General features: G+C 36.9%; 1 protein-coding gene and 1 long non-coding RNA gene across 2 annotated transcripts; one reads left to right on the forward strand and one right to left on the reverse strand.

Moving 5' to 3' along the window:
* Positions 1 to 1,533: 1,533 nt before the first annotated feature.
* LOC139140726 (mitochondrial amidoxime-reducing component 1-like) lies at positions 1,534 to 15,468 on the forward strand. The gene is made up of 7 exons (XM_070710113.1): positions 1,534 to 1,853; positions 4,805 to 4,996; positions 6,255 to 6,426; positions 7,622 to 7,762; positions 13,739 to 13,800; positions 14,416 to 14,490; positions 14,806 to 15,468. Exons 1-7 carry the CDS (start codon positions 1,624 to 1,626, stop codon positions 14,930 to 14,932), a joined length of 999 nt encoding a protein of 332 aa, XP_070566214.1. The 5' UTR covers positions 1,534 to 1,623; the 3' UTR covers positions 14,933 to 15,468.
* Positions 15,469 to 18,144: 2,676 nt separating this feature from the next.
* LOC139139664 (uncharacterized) lies at positions 18,145 to 21,244 on the reverse strand. Its single transcript, XR_011553855.1, has 3 exons — positions 21,170 to 21,244; positions 20,145 to 20,229; positions 18,145 to 19,091 (listed from the first exon to the last, which is right to left on the reverse strand). It is a non-coding gene; the product is annotated as an uncharacterized lncRNA (long non-coding RNA).
* Positions 21,245 to 21,248: the final 4 nt, after the last annotated feature.

Consider the following 21,248-nt stretch of genomic DNA (forward strand, 5'->3'; position numbering starts at 1 on the left):
GTAAACATCACCTCTCGGTTGAAGTTTCAAGGTCAAGCCGACCTGCCTATGAATATTGCCCTGTCCTTGGATAGTCTATTCGAAACTAAACGATAACATTGTGATTTTCTAATGACGTATGTGGATTGTGTAAATATTTTTTGATGACTTACAGTGATGACATGTACACTAGATGAGACTTGCAAACACAGCCACGCTACTCAGCTGTCGCCATTGAAAAACGTGGACCAAAGTCTACATTCATAGTCTGTCTATCACGCCATGGACGGAGGCCCGGAAGTGTGCATGGATTAATTATATACGAGTTTGGCTAAGGGATAGCAGACTTTAAAAAAATTAAACCTCCAAAAAATAAAAATTACATAAGTGCCATGTACAACCTAGAAAGCCTTGCTAGAGAAAGTTACAGATATGCATGACACAGCGATTTCTGTGATTTCCAATTGCAGGACAAAATCACGCTGTTAGTATGAAATATTTCTCATATCTCATCAAGGCTTCACATCGTTTTCATGATTGATTACACTCCACCAAAAAGCGTTTACAAAACGAGGCCATTTATCGTCTGATTCATTGAAGTTAAATTTTGCCGTACCTTGCAGCGTAAATTGATCAACGTACAGAACGTTGTTGACTTTATCACGGGCGGGTGGACATGGACTGAGAAATCGGAGTATGCCCGTTACGTAAAATGTGACTTTCTTCCTCATTTTTGGTGTAAAGTGTAATGCTTCGAATTTTTATCCTCCAAATACTCTCATATGATCCTCTCCTTCTCCAATTATAAATATTCGAAGTGCAGAATTTGCCATTTCGTGACTTTGTTTTAGAATATGCACACACACGTAAACATCCATCTAACAAATATACATGTTTTAATAATCTAGTAAAGTATTTTGCGAAATTCTTTCGATGAGGTCATAGAATGGGTAAGGATATTGCTTTATATGTATATATATATATATATATATATATATATATATATATATATATATATATATATATATATATATATATATATATATATATATATATATATATATATATATATATATATATATATATATATATATATATATATATATATATATATATATATATATATAGTCTGATTACAGTCAGATGTAGTGATGGAGATGCTCCTATTTGCGCATGCGTAGTAAAATATCTAGCCAAAAGTTATACTGCAGTCCCTGTTACGCCTTTAAACGGTTTGATCGGTTTAAAGGGATACAGTCGTCGAAACTGCGCTTAAAGGTCGCATGGGACCCATACGACCCATGGCAACACTCTATCCAAGTGATTGATGAAAGTGAAAACATGTCTGTCACAATCTATATCATTTAATTTAAATGTTGCAGCTAAGATGATGAAATGCATCTAGAAATACAATTTGTAAACAAGAAACTCGCATAGGCGCAGTTCCGACGACTGTTTCCCTTTAACTACGCGCATTCACGAACACCAAACAGACAAATGCCAACACGGGTGTAAAGTTCATTCTCCTGAGGAGTCAAGCAATGCCGTCATTACAAAGGTGAGGTAGTAGCGATCTTCAGTCATCACAATACACAGGAACGTGTGATAAGTGTGTGAGAACCAGTGGGTACGTAGCCGTAAACGATGTCGGACTTAAGTAACCACAAGCTTTTGATAATCGGTGGACTTGCAGCATGTGCGACTGTCACTACAGGGTTTCTGCTATACAGGAGTCTAAGAAAGAAGCAGGAATTCATAGAAGTTGGAAAAGTGGACACGATATATGTTTATCCGGTGAAGTCCTGTCGTGCGATGTCTGTACAACACGGTGAATGCACAAAACGAGGGTTGAAGTATGACGTTCTCACAGACAGGTATATTGTACCAGTGGTTATACACGACACTTAGATGATTGGTTGTAGGTTACGTTAATTGCCTTATGACGGCCACACTGAAATGGCCTAAGCTCTTGGTTGGACGTTGAACACAATTGTTGCACAAGTGTAGAATTGAGTACATCATGCTCTGTCCCTCCATCACACGGGACCCTCAGCGGGTTTTGTTATACCCTTGCAGGCAGTGTCTCTGTGCCACCTCTACGCTCATGGATACTCGTATCAACCTACCTTTGGGTCCATAGCTGTGGTGTTTTCTGACGGGATTCCTGCCTTTTGCGGGCTGGTTTTGACTTTTAAGATTTTAACCCGTGGAGGAGTTAAAATCGTAAATTTAAAGTCAAAACCAGCCCGTGAAAGGCAGGAATCCCGTCTGAAAACACCACAGCTATGGACCCACATCTAGTATCAACCACGCCCATCGTTATGCAGGAGGGCACAAAAAGCAATTGATGAAGCTGTCTGATTACAATTGCATGTACATGTAAGACTTTCTAACAGTAACATACAGTGTACGCCTTCCTACAAATAACAAGTCACAACATCAAACAGAACTTAATTTTTTATGTACAAGATTATAAGTGGAACGCTGTCATGTGTACATCTGATTTTAATCAGACTGTAATAAACACAGTTCATGAATCGGGACAGAACACGAAACTGCAAGATTTCGGGTACTCCCTTAAAGGTTCGTGGCCAAGCGCAGGATTTGTTCCTGGTTCTAACACACATGTGAGATCATGCGTATGCTCCTGGTGCATCTCAACATCTCTCTTGCAAGATTGTAAATCAGGGTTACTCAAGAAAAGGGCTTGTCCCTACATTCAAACTTTTTTGGCAGGTGTCATGAACTGATAGATAAGTATGATGTATCACTGATGGCATCGGTGACATTTGTCTGTAGATTAAGATTGCTCCCTATTATGACTTACAGATTGATATATGGCGGGTGCCACAAGTGGGGCAGAATATGCTTACCATTTTCAAAACATCTGACATTACTTCTCGGCTTTCTTTACCGGAGGTCCATATGTTTTTCTTGTACATATTTGACTTTGTTGTGTGTACCGGTACTTGTTTGTTGTCTATCTGTGCTGTGCTGTTTGTGTTTGTTACACCGAGTTTGTCACTATGGAATTTATGACTATGATGTACATTATGGCTTGGTAATATTGGTCTGATTCAAACGCATTCGTCTCAGAGGTGACAAAAGGGTCATTCAAAGACCCATCATCTTATTGGCTTGCAGCGGCCCACAGCTGATCATATGTCATGCAATAACAAGGGTGGCTTCAATAATTGTAGCCGGCGGGCCGTGCACTGGCTTCTTCCGCCGTATTGGCTTTGAAAGTTTGAAGCAGTAGAATACAAATTTGAGCTATTACAAGGGTTGGAACACCCAACAACACTTGTAACAACTGGACTGGTGCTTAAAGCCATTATAATATGCTTCACTCCAATCTAGCTATCTCATTAGCTTGCGCCAGGGTTTACAACAACAAGCAGCCTGTCTCGAAATTAGTGCAAGAGGTCCTTGCAACAACCAAACTTGTCTGCAAATGGTTGTCTCAAGGAACTACCGCTTTTCAAACATGTCATATTGAATGAAACCGCACACACTAGCTGTTAAACTATTTGAAATACCAGTCTGTGATCATATCTGAACCTGATGAAATTTGAACAATAATGATCAGTTGATCATCAGCTGTACATAATTTATTCATACTTAATCTTATTTTGCCATTCTTGATGATGAAAAAGAGAGAGTGGATATGGAGTATAGTGTACCTTTTCGTCTTGTGTTTATTTGGTTTTAGTAATCTGTAGTAATCTGCTTGATAAGCCAAACTAGAAAGAAAATTGAGTATTGTATATTATAGTTTTATACAACATGTTGGCTTGAAAGTGCCTTCTTTCACTGTCACTGTGTTGCTTGGCTGACCAAATGAAAAATGATCCACATGAGATATGATGTTAGAGTATGATATTCATTTGGTTGTCAGATCGTCAGAAACAGTATTCATATAATTTACAATTAGCCATATGGCTTGGTTAAAAGACCAGATTCTTGGACAACTGATTTTCAGAAATGGTTGTAAACTTGCACCACCAAATGAAAAAGGTTAACTTCAATCCTTGAAGGAGTTTTACAGTGGTTTGCTTTGAAGCTTTGGCATTACGCGAAGTAGACATATTGTCTAAATTCAGGTGTTGCCAACACTGTCAGGTGTAATTATCAACTGAGCAGTAATTCCAGTCGACCACAGAGAAATTAACTCTGCCAAAGTTGAAACATTGTCTTGCAGCAGGCAAGACGTAGTCAAAACAACTTCACCTGAAAGCAAGTAATAAGACTTGGACAGTGCTTGGACATACATGTGGTTGTGTTGTTTAGACTACGCCTGACCGTCTGCTAGACAATGTTTAAATTTTTGCAGAGTTGATTTCTTTATCATCGATGATCGACACATGTTACCGCTTAGCTGTTAATTGCACCTGACAGTGTTGGCAACATCTCGATTTAGACAATATGACTAGTTCGTCTAATGCCAATGCTTCAAAGCAAACCATTGTAAGGAAGGCAGCGTCAAGCTTCTGTGGCTCTTAGTCCTACTATGCAGTGAATCGTGTAGATTTTACTACTTATTGTTAACCATGGATGAGGTTAAAGGTAGGACTAAACACAAGGAAAATTCAAACAATCTGTCCAAATAGGGCAATAACACAGCAATACAATTTATTAGATGAAATATAGTCTGGGCTAAAATTCAGTTTTTTTAACAAAAACCCTGATATTATACACATATAGGCTGTGTTATCAGAGAGTATACAAAAAGACAAATAAAGCGTACTCTTAAGTTCTGGCAAGTATATCAAATGTAACCGCTCAATAAGTTTTTAATGTAAGACCATTTTTCATTATTTGATAGGCACTGGTTGGTAGTCGATGAGGAAAACCAAATGACAACAATAAGGAAGCAAAAAAGTATGATACTGATCACACCAAGTCTTTCTGAAGACGGTCGTTATCTGTTACTGGATGCACCAGAGATGACGACGTTGAAAGTACCCATTGATGTCTCAGAGGTTTCTGAAGGTGACCCGAAAATTGTGGATACAAGGTAAAGAGGATGAACGAGAAGCATCGCTATAATAATAGACAAGGTTTAAGGTTGTGATATTTTTTCATATGCATCCTGTGTACGAACAAGTCGATGGCGTGATAAGTTTTTTGCCAAGTTAACAACAGTATTGGTCAATTATTTCACTTTTTCCAAAAGAATTAACAATTTGTGATCAAGTGCAACAACAACCGGAATCTCCATATTTGTATTTTGGGGATTTGTTTCGTTAAAATCCCTGAAAGTGATAATCTCATTACCCTTTATATATAGTTTTAGCCACATATTAAGGTTGCTGTCGACCAGGAGTTTAAATTAGAAAAAAACAATTGTAACTTATAATGTCAGTGCTAGAAAGTCAGAACTGTCATTTTGGTTGACATCTTCCTTCTTTTGAAAGTGACTTAGAATGACTTCAGACATAGAAAAACATTGTGAAAGACCATTTTTGATGTTTATTACACAATTATTGCAGGATATGGGGCACGATTTATTTATGCAAATGAGATTTTAGTAGCGAAGGATAGCGGAGGTAGCGGGCCATGATTTCAAAGTTTTATCTATTCTTATCTATTTACCAATTGTTCAAAAGTATATTACTTGCTAGATTATTAAGTTTGAATCATGTTTGAAAGCACCAATCCGCAAAGTTTCTCACATCAGTGATTGTTGACATTGAATGTCTAGTAATACGTAATTTTAGTCCATTGTCTCCTTTGAAAGTTGTGCAGAGTTAATCGATTTCCTTAGACATAAAGCTTATGAATCTCCCCCTTTGATGCTGCAAATTTTGCCATGCCATCATAAATTATGTGCATGCGTGCGCATCTGGCATTGAGTTTTGTTTACATCAAAAACAGGTTATCCAATATATTCGTTAGGCATATCAAAACAAATACATATAAATTCCAATCAAACATAGGTTCGATTAGATACTTTAGTGACAAGAGCTGTGCCTTATGTTAATTTTCTGGCTCTGCTCGAAAATGTAAAACCATATTTCATATTTATATTTCTCATTTTTGTTATACTACACCGGTATAGCATGTTAATGTCCACAGATGGATAACTTCAAAGTATCAAAGATCAATTGCAAATTCATATTACACTATATGCACCATGTTATTTCAATGTGGCATAAATTATATGTTCGATTCTACTCTTTTTGTGGGACGACCTTTGACGCATACACTTTGAAATGGCATTTCATGTTACAGTAATGTACACCATATCAATGTCCTCATTCTCTAATCGGCAGAGTATGGAATCAAGACATACAGGGTATTTACTGTGGCCAAGAAGCTGAAGATTGGCTCTCCAAGTATTTCAAAAGCTCTGGATATAAGCTGCTTCATGCAAATGAAAAGGTTGCACTCAGGGATGCATTTAAAAAGCCAAGAGGAAAACAAGTGGGAAAGAAAGGAGATGTTGTGAGTATTCAAGCTTTGTAGAAATAAATCAGAAAGGAGGCTATGGTGTCCAGTCGATGTATGTATGTATGTATGTATTTATGTATGTATGTATGTATGTATGTATGTATGTATGTATGTATGTATGTATGTATGTATGTATGTATGTATGTATGTATGTATGTATGTATGTATGTATGTATGTATGTATGTATGTATGTATGTATGTATGTATGTATGTATGTATGTATGTATGTATGTATGTATGTATGTATGTATGTATGTATGTATGTATGAATGTGTGTGTATGTGTGTGTATGTATGTATGTATGTATGTATGTATGTATGTATGTATGTATGTATGTATGTATGTATGTATGTATGTATGTATGTATGTATGTATGGTGTATGTGTGTATGTGTGTATGAATGTATGTGTGTATGAGTGTATGTATGTATGTATGTATGTATGTATGTATGTATGTATGTATGTATGTATGTATGTATGTATGTATGTATGTATGTATGTATGTATGTATGTATGTATGTATGTATGTATGTATGAATGTGTGTGTGTATGTGTTTGTATGTATGTATGTAGTATGTATGTATGTATGTATGTATGTATGTATGTATGTATGTATGTATGTATGTATGTATGTATGTATGTATGTATGTATGTATGTATGTATGTATGTATGTATGTATGTATGTATGTATGTATGTATGTATGTATGTATGTATGTGTGTATGAGTGTATGAGTGTATGTATGTATGTGTGTATGTGTGTATGTGTGATGTATGTATGTATGTATGTATATGTATGTATGTATGTATGTGTGTATGAGTGTATGAGTGTATGAGTGTATGTGTGTATGTATGTATTTATGTATGTATGTATGTATGTTGTATGTATGTATCTTTGTATCTATCTCTGTATCTATCTCTGTATTTATCTATGTATGTATGTATGTATGTATGCATCAGTTCATCGGATCAGTGTAAGACTAAGTAAAAATAATGCAATAAATGTCACACTTGATCTGACCATAGTGAGAGTACAGTCCTATATTTGTATTGGAAATGTGCATTGGAGGCCTAAATCTTATGATATCTTGCGGTAGTTTCTTCTTAGTTGTTGATAGAAAGATCTTCACATTAGTGTGTAGCAAAAGGCTCATTTTCAGTCTTTAATCTGAATTATATATTTTGACAAGCTTGCATATCATGATGACGGGACATTCACGCTGATGAGTCAAGATACTGTGGACGATTTGAACCAGAAACTGGACAAGCCTGTTTCCATCAGGAACTTCCGGCCAAATATTGTAGTCTCTGGCTGCTCAGCTTATTCTGAGGTGAGGACTGATTTCAGATTTTAAAAACGATTTAGACAATTATTTTAAGGAAATATATTAATTTCACAACGTTTTAAGGAAGGTAGTTCACACCAGTCCTCTAAAATGTAAGATTTTAAACTTTGCTCAACTTTTCCTCAGGCAAACTTTCAATCATTCTCTTTCAAAGTCAAGGATAAAAATTGAAGGGGTGGGGTTCACCATCCAAAGGTTTGTACTAGAGAACAAATTACCCAATATTTACTGATATTTGCGATTGAAATGACTGCCATTCCTGTGTTATTTCCATGGGGAAAATAACATTTTCGATTTTCACAAAATTATGCCCGTGATAACAGTTGTTACTCCAAAAGCGATAAATAATATTTGTTTTGGTGGCGACATTTTGAAACCAACTCAGGACTTAAAAAGTAAGGACCAAGTCTTTGACATTTCGTGGTCAATTATTGACAAAGCATCGAGCTACTCTAACATAAGCAAGCGATGTAATCTTTGTATATCAGAAAAGCTGCACATTATCAATGCTGACAAATCTACACTGTTAAACAAACGCTCCGAGTTGGTTTCAAAATGTCGCCACCAAAACAAATATTGTTTATCGAATTTTAACACCACCTATAAACAGAATGGTACGTCCCAATCAATATATAAGAGTGCCGAGCTAGGAATCCTTTCACTTCTGTCTGAAGATTGCAGGATGCATGAAACTTAAGTAACAGTTTTCATTACTTTGTATTTGAAGTAATTTGTGTTTATATATATATATATATATATATATATATATATATATATATATATATATATATATATATATATATATATATATATATAAGTACAAATTTTCATAAGAAATACAATTACTAGATAACTATATGTATCATACAACAATCATGAGGACAGTTCACAGTTGCGAATGAAGGCATTAATACCCCTTGTCCACTTTCTTCAGAAAGTAGTTCTCAGACTCATCACGAGCCGATTTATAAATTTATGATGTACATTACAATTTCGTAAGAATCGTAAGCTGTAACTTTTAATGTCTTTAAGTATTTTAGTTTCGTTTGTAATATACAGTTTCTTCTTTAAACCTCAAAACCACAAAATCATATACAAGTGCACAGTATTGAGCTTTACACTACAGCCTGTATTTGTGATATGTCGGTTGTTGACAACTACGATGCAATGAGGAATCATGTGTCAGCGATAACCTTGCTTACTGCACTCAGAGCATTGTGTCGAATGGTTGATATTTGTTTCTTTGTACCTGTACCCAGTAAGAAAATCCATTCAATGGACGAAAACAGTGAACATATCGTCGAAAGTTATATATTTGTTATTTGCATGAGTGCACGTCGAGTACACGCCATTTTTGCTCTGCAAGAAAGCCAAAATTTTGTGGAGACTACCAGACTTTAGCAGATTATCCCAAGTCCACCTGCTTATGAATGTACCTGGACACTGTTGTTGATGTTAAAACTGGAAAGTTTTGTCTCTGTATGCGAATTCGGGCTGACTTTTCTTGGTTCTCTTGGGCGACGTTCGAAGAGCTGCCGGTTTGTACAGCTGTTTTTTGGGTTAGAGTGTTACGTAACATACTCGGAAAGGTGATTTCATTGTCACCTGCAAGCCGTCAGTATGGCTTCGCTACGTTGCGAGGATTGTGGTGATGTGTCTTCGAGAGTGCATTTATGCCAAGGTGACATGCATTTGTGCTACTGCTGTAACAAGAAACGGTTTGGTGGTGGTGGAATTAACAGTTCCAAAGCCGAGGGAGGAAAAGGACGAGCACGGACAACTAGTAGCGGTGTGGTAATCAGTGAACTTTTGTGTTTCCTTGTGAACAAAATGGATTCACTCACAACCGATATGTTGATAAAGCTATGCTGTGACCATTTTGGTGATGAAGAAGTTGAGTCTGCTAAAAAGACTTTGTTCGAACTATGTAACAATGATTCTGGTAGGATGGTCAAGCGTCAAGGCCAAAACAAACGTTTTAATAATTTAATGGATATGGTCAAATTGTTACATGAACTTGATAATGAGGATCTTCCGTGCTTTGTGGCTAAAGACTTGAGTAAGCTGCCCCCAATTGATGTGTCGCATATCGATATTTCCTCGATGATGGCTGAGTTTAAATGCCTAAGACAGGAAATGTCACTGCAGAGAGATACCGCTACGCAGTCTGAGATGAGTAACTTGGCGAGTGAGGTGCATGTACTACGCAAGGAAATTCGTGAGATGAAAATTTGTTTCGAAAATGCACAGAAAGAGTGTGATAAGAGAGTTGTAATTCCGCAGGTGTTGAGACCAGAACCGGCTGCGGAGGCAAATTTAATGAAATCATCTTCCTCCCACTGTGTACAAAATATAGAATCCCGATCGCAAATGAACCAGCAACAGCTGAGCACGGGCACTTATGCTGAAGTTGTTCAATCGCAAGCACCTCTGAGTAACACTTCATCGCACCTTGGTCGATTTCCTACTAAGAAATCCGTGAATTTTTCTGCGAATAGGGAAGAAAGTGAATTTACTATAGTATCTCGCCGCCCAAAACGACGTTCTCAACCAATTATTGGGACTGCAAAAACTGATGGCGAATGCTCCATTAAAGTGGCTCGCCCGAATCCGAAGATCAAACTTTTCGTCACAAGATTTGCACCAGATACAACTCCTGGCGATATCAAAGATTACATAAAAAGACGTTGTCAGACTAATGTAACATGCGAACAGTTGAAAGCAAAGTTTGACACATATTCATCTTTTTTGATAGAAACGACACGTGATCTCGCGGACAAAGTTAGGGATCCTGAAATCTGGCCAGATGGAATACTCATTCGTAGATATTACTAGGATCGTTCATGACACTACGCCTTTCATCATACAATTGTCGCGGTATAAACTCGTCCATAGACTCTGTCAAAAGACTTTGTGATTCTCATGACATAATACTCCTTCAAGAACATTGGCTGAGCAAAGCGGAACTCTCGCTGCTTTCAAACATTCACCAGGACTTCAATGCATGTGGTGTTTCTGCCATGGACGATAGTTCGGGAATTCGAGTTGGACGTCCGTTTGGTGGGGTAGCTATAATGTGGCGTAAGTCTTTGGGACAAAATGTCACGATAAAGTATCTGAATGACACTAGACTCATTGGTGCTGAAATAACTACATCTTTAACGAATTTATTTATTATCTGTGTGTATTTACCGACTTGTTCAAATGACAATTATGATAGTTTTATGGCCTATTTAGCAAAAATCAATAATATTATTAATGAAGTTGATACTGCTAATGTCATTGTCCTCGGTGACTTCAACGCCAATCAAGGTACGATGTTTGGGGAAGAACTTAATATTTTTTGCAGTGAAAACAATCTTTACATGTCTGACGTTGAAAAGCTTGGTATGAATGACGATAATTTTACGTATATCAGTGAAGCTCATGGTAGTTCTAGTTGGTTGGATCATGTTTTGAGTACGCATGCAGTGCATACCGCTATTTCTGATATCAGTATTTTGCATGATTACGTATCTTCCGATCACTTCCCTCTTTGTGTTAATATTGTAATTGCAGGGTTAGTTCGTACATTTTCTAGTCCACATTATGGCAATGATCTTGAGGTGAAGCCCAACTGGAGTAAAGCAACTCCTCAAAATCTGCATACTTATGAACAATCTACGGAGTATTTACTTGGCAAACTTAATATTCCAAATGAAGTTTTTACATGTCGCGACCCCAACTGTAGGAATCCTGACCATCTCCGTGGGTTGCACACGTTTTATGCAAATGTTATTGGTTGTCTCAAATCTGCTGCTTGTAATAGCATTCCTACTTCCAAGCCCTCCAAACCTGGTTTTAATGTAGTCCCCGGGTGGAATGAACAGGTGCGTAATTTCCACAATGCCGCTCGTGATGCTTTTAAACTCTGGGTGGCAAATGGTAGACCCCGATTTGGTCCATTGTTCGATCTCATGCGAAAAACGCGCGCCAAATTTAAATCTGTGTTAAGGACTTGCAAAAAAGACGAGGGTAAAGCTAGGGCGGAGGCTATGGCGTACAACTTGACACAGGGAGGCTCACGTAAGTTTTGGAATACTGTGCATTCTACAATTGGCCGCTCCTCTCATCTTCCTACTAGTGTGAATGGCTATAGTGGTAATGAGAATATCGCCAATATGTGGAAAAATCACTATGAAAATCTACTGAATTCTGTACCAAGGTGTGATGATAAAGCATTTGTGTTGTCTTCGTTAGACAAGATCAATTTTCATAATGGGATGGTAGTTACTGTTAATGAGATCAGAGAGTGTTTAAATAAGTTAGAAAAGGGTAAGGCTTTTGGTAATGATGGTATCGCTGCGGAACATCTGATTTATGCAAGTCATGTCCTCTGTGTTTTATTGAGCATGTGTCTAACAAGCTTTTTTATTCATGGTTATTTACCAGAGATCCTTATGCACTCGACTATTTGTCCTATTGTGAAAGACAAATCTAAAGACATGACATCAGTAGATAATTATAGGCCTATTGCAATTGTCACCGCTACCTCGAAATTGTTGGAGTTATGTATTTTATCTCGAATCGATACCTCGTTAAAAACAAGTGATCTCCAGTTTGGTTTCAAAAGAAATCATTCCACTGACATGTGCATTTTTGTGTTGAAAGAAATTGTTGACTTTTACAAAAGACAGAATACACCTGTATTTCTCTGTTTTATGGATGCTACCAAGGCCTTCGACAGGGTAAACCACTGGACCCTGTTTGGAAAATTGATTAGGAATAATATTCCTCTTTTCATTATTCGAATCTTACAGTTCTGGTATAGTCGACAATTATTCTTTGTCCGTTGGGCATCATCCAAGTCAAAACCTTTTAGCGTCATCAACGGTGTGCGTCAAGGTAGCGTCCTTTCACCCAATTTATTTGCTGTTTATGTTGACGACTTAAGTCGGAAGCTTCAGCTGGCTGGTGTTGGATGCTGCTTGGCTAACTGTATTATTAATCATTTATTTTATGCAGATGATTTAGTTCTGATATGTCCTTCAACTAAAGCATTACAGAAATTGATAAACATCTGTGAGCATTATGGAGATGAACATGATATTCTTTTCCACACTGAAAAAACAGAGTGTATGGCAAGTTTTCCAAAGTCTTGGAAACCAGCTAGAATCCCTTGTGTATTTTTGTATGGGAAACCTTTAAATTTTGTAAACAGCAAAAAATATTTAGGATATGTTATGTCTTCCTCCGTTGACGATGATGTGGATATGCAAAGGCAGCTCCGATGTTTGTACGTCAGAGCCAACTTCATTGTTCGCAATTTTGGCAGATGTTCTCAGAAAGTGAAGTGCACTCTTTTTAAAAGTTTTTTATACAGTGTTTACTGTTTAAATGTTTGGTGTAAATACAGTGTTAAACAAATGTCAAAATTGAAGGTGGCCTATAATAATACGATGCGGTTAGTTTTTGATCTTAAACGTGATGTTAGTATGAGTCATAATTTTGCTATTAGAAATATTTTGAATTTTACATCATTGCATCGTAGGATGTTATATGCATTTTGTCAACGTCTGTTGGCCAGCAGAAATACTGTTATTTACAGCTGTGTACACTCCGACTCTTATTTTCATTCCACCTTTTGGAAACACAGTCGGAGTATTCTCTATTAGGGATTTTTATTCACCATTTTTTGATCTTTTTAAATATTTTAATGTAGTTTTTTGAGTGTATATCTTCTTAAATATTTTAATGTAGTTTTTTTAGTGTATATTTTTATTGTATGGGTCATCGACCTGAAATAAAGGATAATAATAATAATAATAATAATAATAATAATAACTGTTGACTGTTTAATGGATGAATAAAACGCGTATTTTCGATGAGAAAAAAAAAACAAATATAATTTTGTAAATATTATATTTGTGCAAGTTCTACAAATCATGCGTTGACGTTTTCCCCATTATTTGTTGTTCACAGGATAATTGGAAATTTATTAAGATTGGCGGCGCAATTTTACGCCATATGAAATGTGATGAAAGGTGAGGTATCCAATTCTAATGATCACACCTTTACATTTTCAATGCAAAGTTCAGATAGAGGTTACTGTTAAAGGGTGCCTGTATACACAAGCTGAGGGCAAACATACTATTGGTGAAATTTATCCATTCCCTTGAAGAATTTAAAAGACAATCAACCTTTCCAGCTTGTTCACATACAAGTAGGATTCTATTGAAATGCAATATATGAGACTGGCCGATAGATTATGTGTACATAAAGGTTATTTTACAAGACCGAGTTACCCCTTGTGTGGATAGATATGGTCCTATGGGTGTTTCCCCGCATTAACGTATACAGCCAATACATTCAAACTGTCAAAGTGTCCAGATCGCAAAACAAACTGCATTTTACTTTGTATATTTGTTAGACTTTCAAAACCCTCTCTCCAAAATAAGGGGGAAGGGCTTGGTTTCACTGAAGCTGGCCCATGACCAACAGACATTGTATAGTGCAACGTGTTCCCATTCATGAGCTGGGTTATACCTATGAATTGTTCAGAGTAGAAGTCATATTTTTTGTTGTCAGGAGAGGTATAACTTTTCTGTTCATCACACACCTCAAGATGTTATCTAACCAGCATGCTGATTGATTTCCAGATGTTTAGTGACCACGGTTGACCCAGACACTGGCATAGCATCTGATTCAAGAGAACCTATAACCACTCTGAAAAAGTGAGTGAATACAACTCTCTGTATAGTGTAAATTAATTGCTACACTTACACCCAAAATTGACTTGTCGCTGACATGGCTTAGATACAGCGTGATGTTGTTCCTGTCACACAATCTTTTGAATAAACAACAATGAATTATTTCTCAAGAGTTGTAGCCGTCGTCATATGCGCAACTTCATTCATTCATATCGATCTTTCAACTACCCGTATAACTGTTGCATGTTGACATACATATATTTCCTTGGTTTTATAAACTGCCAGAACAGATGAAAAGACAGTGTCATTTACTTTTCAATTTTTATAAATCTTTTACAGGTATCGTAAGTGCAAGGAAGAAGACAAACCTCTGTACAAAGACTCTCCATTACTTGGTGTTCATCTAGGTATCGACCAGGAAGGATCTCTGAGCGTGGGTGATACAGTTTACGCAGTCTGCCAATAGAGGGCGCTTGGTGCCAGCTTCTCTCAGAAGTTGAGCAAAACGCACAGCTTATCGACACATATATATGCCAGAACTTACATATTGCAATCGCTGTGAAATGATGAACTAAATAGATATGATAATTAAGAAGCGATATTTTGGATGATGCAATAGACAAATGGATTGCTTTATCAGTTATGAGGTAAAAATGAAATTAAAACTGTGCCTTTGTGGGGATTTACTATTCTTAATATTTGTTTTCAATTGGTTCTTCATGTTCACTAGAAAACCATGATCACATCGCAAACCATTTTCAAGACAGGCGAAGGCTTAGTTGTAGGCCGACTTGTCTGAGCTCACACAATACACCATAGGGCTAAATATAAGGCTGAATCACTTTGAAGGCACACCATTTACATGCAAAAACAGGTCAAATGAAAATAATAAACTCAGGTTAATTTTATTTTATTTCTGAAAAGAACTTCGATGTGTTTCATAGCTACTTAGAATGGTTTTACAAACGTATTGAATCATAAAGATGAGCATGTTTACAAGGTGGTGTGTTCATGTCTTGGTGCTTTACGCTCAACAACGTGTAGTGGAGGTTGAATTGGGTGACTCTTCGTAATTGCCATGCCTCCAGTACGCGGACATGCATCACATGTTCAAGTTCAGATCAGGGCCATGAGCATAACGTAGACATCTCTCTGCTAAGTTTTGAAGTATGAACCGTGCCTTCAAACTCCCATTCTGATAATAATAATACCTGCCAAATACATGACTCGTTAATTTCAATCAGTCTCGTCAAGGGCTGGAACAATAGAAACAAAAGTCTTAGTAATTATGCTTTGGATATTATGAAAATCTGGTGGCGTTTCTCTTTCTCACAATGTTTAGCTCAAGGTTGTTGCTTTAGCACCGGGTGATCAACGACGCCATATCATAACCATACACGGACCGATATACCAAAGACAATAGTGCCATTGCCACCCTACCCAAAACACTGATCGCGTTTACTACAGCACTCTTTTGGCCATAAACATGTCGAACTTAAGTAACGGCATGTGCTACTGTTACAACAGTATTTCTACTCTATAGAAGTCTGGCAAAGAAGAAAGAATTCGAAGAGGTGGGGAAATTGGACCAGATATTCATTTACCCTGTGAAATCAAGTCGCGGGTTGTCAGTTCAACTCGGTGACGAAATGAGGGATGAAGTACAAAGTGCTCAAAGACAGGTATCTTGTAGATCGTAGACCATAAGCAAACTGCAAAGAACTCAATTTGTGCAATTTTATGTTAGTCCTTTGATTAAACTCCATCGAGAGAGAAGACTGTGATGCCAGCATATAACGTGATCGTTGATAGGAGAGAATTATATTTCGTAATATTAATGTGAAACAGGGACAGTACTACAAAGGCCATGTAAGGCGGATAACAGGGATACTTCTCGATAACTTGAATGTTTCACATCGTTAAGGTAGAAGGCGCCAAAGGGATAGATATCCAGACAATACATGTTTTGGCCAAGCACTTGCGGGGACTCAATATGAAGCTAGCGGAATCGATAAAGTTTGGGATCGCATGGAATCCTGGATTGTCACTGATGTTTCTTACTTTGCAATAGCTAAAAGTTAAACGGGGCTCAAATTTTATTTGGTAAATGTTCATGTTTACCTTCAGTTTGGTCGTCTTTGAACAATTAACCTCCACTCGAGGACGATTCTGTCCCTTCGAATGGCCCTATATTAACATTACACCATGCGTGTATCAATTGATTAAAGCTGGCCAGTTGATAGGAGGCCGGGGTAGCACTTTTCTTTATTTCATGATGCATGTATAACCTGCCTGCATCTTTACTTTACTTGTTAATGAAAAGTTTGACGTTGACACAATATACATTTGATTCTCCGTAACGACTGTCAGCACAACCATCGTGGTCGGAGTTTAAAGTCGTCATGCTGATTTATTTATTTTTCTCAAGCGTCATTTTCCGAATGTTCAGCTCCACTGCCTAGATGGCCGTGTTGATGCGCGAGACCTAGAATCTCTTTCTGAACGAGATAAAGAACAATCATTCGTGCAGCAATATGCAAAATAGGTCTGAGCTAGTGAGTTTAGTAAGTATACGTGTCTCAAATGGCTACCTAGTGTACCCATTCATGAAATGGACCATTCACATTATCACTCAAATCGCTGTACTTTACCATGACCAAGGCGATTTTCAAACTTGTCCGCGAAGAACGAAGGATGAGTATCCTGGCAAGTTTAAAGTTGTATTTATCAACTTCATAAATGGAGCTATATTTTACATACAACTACACATACATAAAATATGACTAAAAATTGGATGCTGCGTTTTCTATTTCCCATGACTGGTTGCTAATGTTCAGTGTCTCAGAAGATTTTAGCCAATGGATTGCCTGAAACTCAGTGTTCTTATTGAATTATTTTTTTAGAGGAGGCACCATGGCCTAGTGGTTAGGTAACGGACTCACTATCAGAGGGTGGTGAGTTCGAGACCCGGTTCAAGACCCAGCAGGTCCAGAGTAACGGACTCACTGTCGGAGGATGGTGAGTTCACGACTCTAGCACGGTGCTGTCCCTTGAGCAAGGCACTTTACTCCTCAGTGCTCCATTGGGGTTAGTGGGTTATGCATACCTCATCCTGTAATTGGGCTAACGCCTGTTGGATGGTTAGAAAAATAAATAAAATAGAAAAATAAATAATTAAACAGCCAATCAGGTGCAGAAAAGCCCTAGTTTCAGACTTCTTAAGTTGTTGTATGTCAAATACAATCTACCAATCAAACATAACCTTCCGAGCTGCTGCATATTGCAAGAAAGAGTAGGATGATGGAGAAGGATTAGAATGTAATTCGTATGTATACACTTGTTTATACCAGACAATCAGCAGGAACTTTAAATTTACGTCGACACTGTTGGCTGTTTGATATACACGCTTAATTTTATACCTTCCGTGATCTTAATGATAATATGGAAGTCACGTGAAATAAATAAAAAATATGCATGTAGTAAAATAAAAAGTCATTTGAAGTTAAAAAAACTAATGATAATAGGCAAGCATAAAAGATAAACCAAATATGTATTTCTCATAATTTTATTGGTTGACAGGCACTGGTTGATCATCAATGGAGACAATACGTTTGTTACAGGTCGACAAGGACCAAGTATGATATATGATATATTGATATGACGATATATTATGAGTGCAATAATTATAAATTGCTTTTGACTGGCTCACCTGGTAAATACTGGACTTTTCAGCGACAACTAAGTTGTACTAATCTAATGGATTTGATTCTGTATAATTCTGTGTATCAAGTAATGGCCTTTGTTGCCATTTATACGAATAATATACACCAAATATATTTGACAGACATGTAACACCCACTCATGTTCGCTCATTTAATTTTGCTGAGTCGTCTAATGTTAAAGCTTGATTAAAAAAGAAAAATGATGTAAAATAACGTTTTAAGGGTATTTACTTCATTTATTGGTAGGTGTACCCGTGCTGCACAATATTTTTATTCTTTTCCTTTAATAATCGGATTTAAAAGTGATGACTAAGTAAAAACTGAATGAGCCAAACCCAAAATACATGAGCTGGTGTATAATGTGCATGCGATTTTGAAATATTATATAAAAAGGGTAATTTCTAGACAACTCTACCAGTTGCTACTATGTATAAAATTAAACGCAAAAAACAGTTCATGACAGTTGAAACAGAGGAGGTTAATGGTGGACACGTGATTTCCTTGTCAAGCAACAGCATAGCTTTACCATTGACGTTTTCATGCAAAAATTGTACCTCATATCGACACAAATATTATACGTTGAGCAAAATTCAGATTTCCATTTTCTTCTAGAAAATGAACTGACAATTTGCCAGAATTATAGAACAGCAAGACTCGGCGAAACATCATCATACGATATGTATGTCACATGTCTAAATCAAGCACAATTATAACAATTTATTTATCTTCGATCACCAATTCAGAATTCTACGGCATTATGTGTCACAACCGGGCAGCACATCAATGTACATTGGAGGCGCATTCTTGTTTTTATCGACTACAATCGCGTAAATGTCATCTTTACGCGACGATGACCGTGCGTCGTCATAGTAATTGCCTTGTTGAACTTCAGGACTCCTTTTCCTGTAATAAAGAGAGAAAACTTGATAAAAAGAATTCTGACTTGATTATGTTTTTAACATTTTGCTGCAATCAATCCGATTTTAGACATATTTCATGTATGTGTAGATGTATGTAAAATAGAGCTCTATTCATAAAATTGATAAATACAGCTTTAAACTTGTCAAGATACGCATCCTTCGTTCTATGAGGACAAGCTTGAAAATCGCCTTGGTCATGGATAATGTGAATGGTCCATTTTATGAATGGGTGGAATGCGAGGTAGCCATTTGAGACACGTATACTAAGTAAACTCACTGGCACAGACCTATTTTGTGTATTGCTGTATCGTTCTTTGTCTCGTTCAGTATATTTACTTGTTTGGTACATCATCACTACTAGCATTAATATTTCTCCCTTCATAGTACAGCTGTCGATATGCGGAATATATTCGATTTTACGTTATTTTCTTCCGACTAAATATATTCTGTCGACGGCAGTTGTATTTTTGGCATGATGATACATATTTAAAAAAAGTGGCCGAAAATCACAGTTGTTATATAAACGTGACGAGGGTGATGTTATTTCAAAAGTGGGCGAATTCAATTTCAGTGTTGCAAAAGTAGCTACTAATGATATTATTGTTGCTATCATTATTCTACGAAACGTTAAACTTTACATACCCATTCTTCCTTAATTATACAGCAATACAAAATATTCCTTTGACAAAACAAAGTTATCATGTAAAATATACAGTGTTTTTGCTGACACATTAATTCTAGCCCAGGATGAAATTTAGTCGTCAGCATTGACATCAACTTATTGTAAAACCATTGTTTAACAATTACTTCACTGCATTAATGTAGAAGTAGGACCGATAAGACCCTCGCAATATAACAACTATTTCCACATTAGAATCATGATATATAGGTCAAAATTACTCAATTGTTGCTTCTTTGCTCAAGTGCTTTAAATACATGAACTCCTGTCACAGTGCTACCAATATTGTGCTTGTCACTGTCAATACAATATCTGCCACCTTTATTCTTTTGAGACAAAATTAATTTCTCGGCTTACCTCTCTCTGCAAATAACTACGACTACGACAGTAGTTATGATGACCCCTGCTGAAGCAAGTCCGACAGAAATACCAACAGATATATCTGTGTGAATTGAACATAATATACACCTTTTTAATGAGCAAGCAGATAATGACAATAACGGCTGTGCTGGAAACCGATCATTAACTTTTAGGTGCGTTTGTGGTATAAAACCTCTTTGGAAATCGGCTGCCTCTGACGAAATAAAATTATAGAATATACGATGTTTTCAATCGGTTTCGAACTCACAGCCTTCTGTATCCAGTCACCTAGCGGAGAAGCAAAAGACAGAACGACTCGGCCAAATCCCACTCTCAAAAGAGAGTAGTTCAATAATCTTATAGAAGGCTTGGCACTTTTTATAGATCAGCGTCCGTCGAAAGCGTTCGTTAGGATATGTGTTTGCAATGTTTAAACCGAGGTTTGAATGACACGAAATACAAAACGACATGATATGAACTGGAAGTTCTCCGTAAAGAAACGGATGCTCAGAGCACAGATAGAAGAAACACTGTGCAGTATTTGAAGAACATTAGGTGTTTTGTAAGCATTGAACTGCGCCATAATTTATTTTGATTAGCACAAGTTTCCCAGGGGTTGCATTGGAAGTTCGTGGAATGAAATCAGTCAAATCGTCAAGTGCCCTGAATACTTAAAACACGTGCAAACGCAAAGAGAACTCATCGCATTACGCTAGATCCCCGTTCCCTATAGTGCGAAAACCCCGGAACGGAAGTGTTTACACGTCTCATAAAGTTGATAAACTACTGATAGGGTTTTGAACACAAAACATATATTTCAAAACAAGGTCTAAAAGATAACCGAACATTATGCATATGCTTTCTTATGTGTAACCACATCATTTATAGTTAAGTGAATTTGCGCAAGATAAATTAGATACAAGCTAAACTTCATGTCCTTTAATTTAAGAGATTTCGCAAGTCATGCGCGTGTTTCAAGTATACCATAATCCTTAGGGAGTTTTTGTGTGATATTCTCTTACCTTTGTTTGATTTCGTAATATAGTTTTCGCCCGTTTGCGATGTCGTTGAAAACTGTACTTCTGTGATGCCCATATCTAA

This window comes from Ptychodera flava, chromosome 9 (assembly GCF_041260155.1).
Source record: "Ptychodera flava strain L36383 chromosome 9, AS_Pfla_20210202, whole genome shotgun sequence".
NCBI classification, from domain to species: domain Eukaryota; kingdom Metazoa; phylum Hemichordata; class Enteropneusta; family Ptychoderidae; genus Ptychodera; species Ptychodera flava.

Coding starts and splice junctions, on each gene's coding strand:
- LOC139140726 (XM_070710113.1), top strand. CDS start 1,624: ATGTCGGACTTAAGTAACCACAAGCTTTTGATAATCGGTGGACTTGCA. Junction 1,854..4,804: donor TATGACGTTCTCACAGACAG/GTATATTGTACC, acceptor ATTATTTGATAG/GCACTGGTTGGTAGTCGATG. Junction 14,491..14,805: donor CCTATAACCACTCTGAAAAA/GTGAGTGAATAC, acceptor AATCTTTTACAG/GTATCGTAAGTGCAAGGAAG.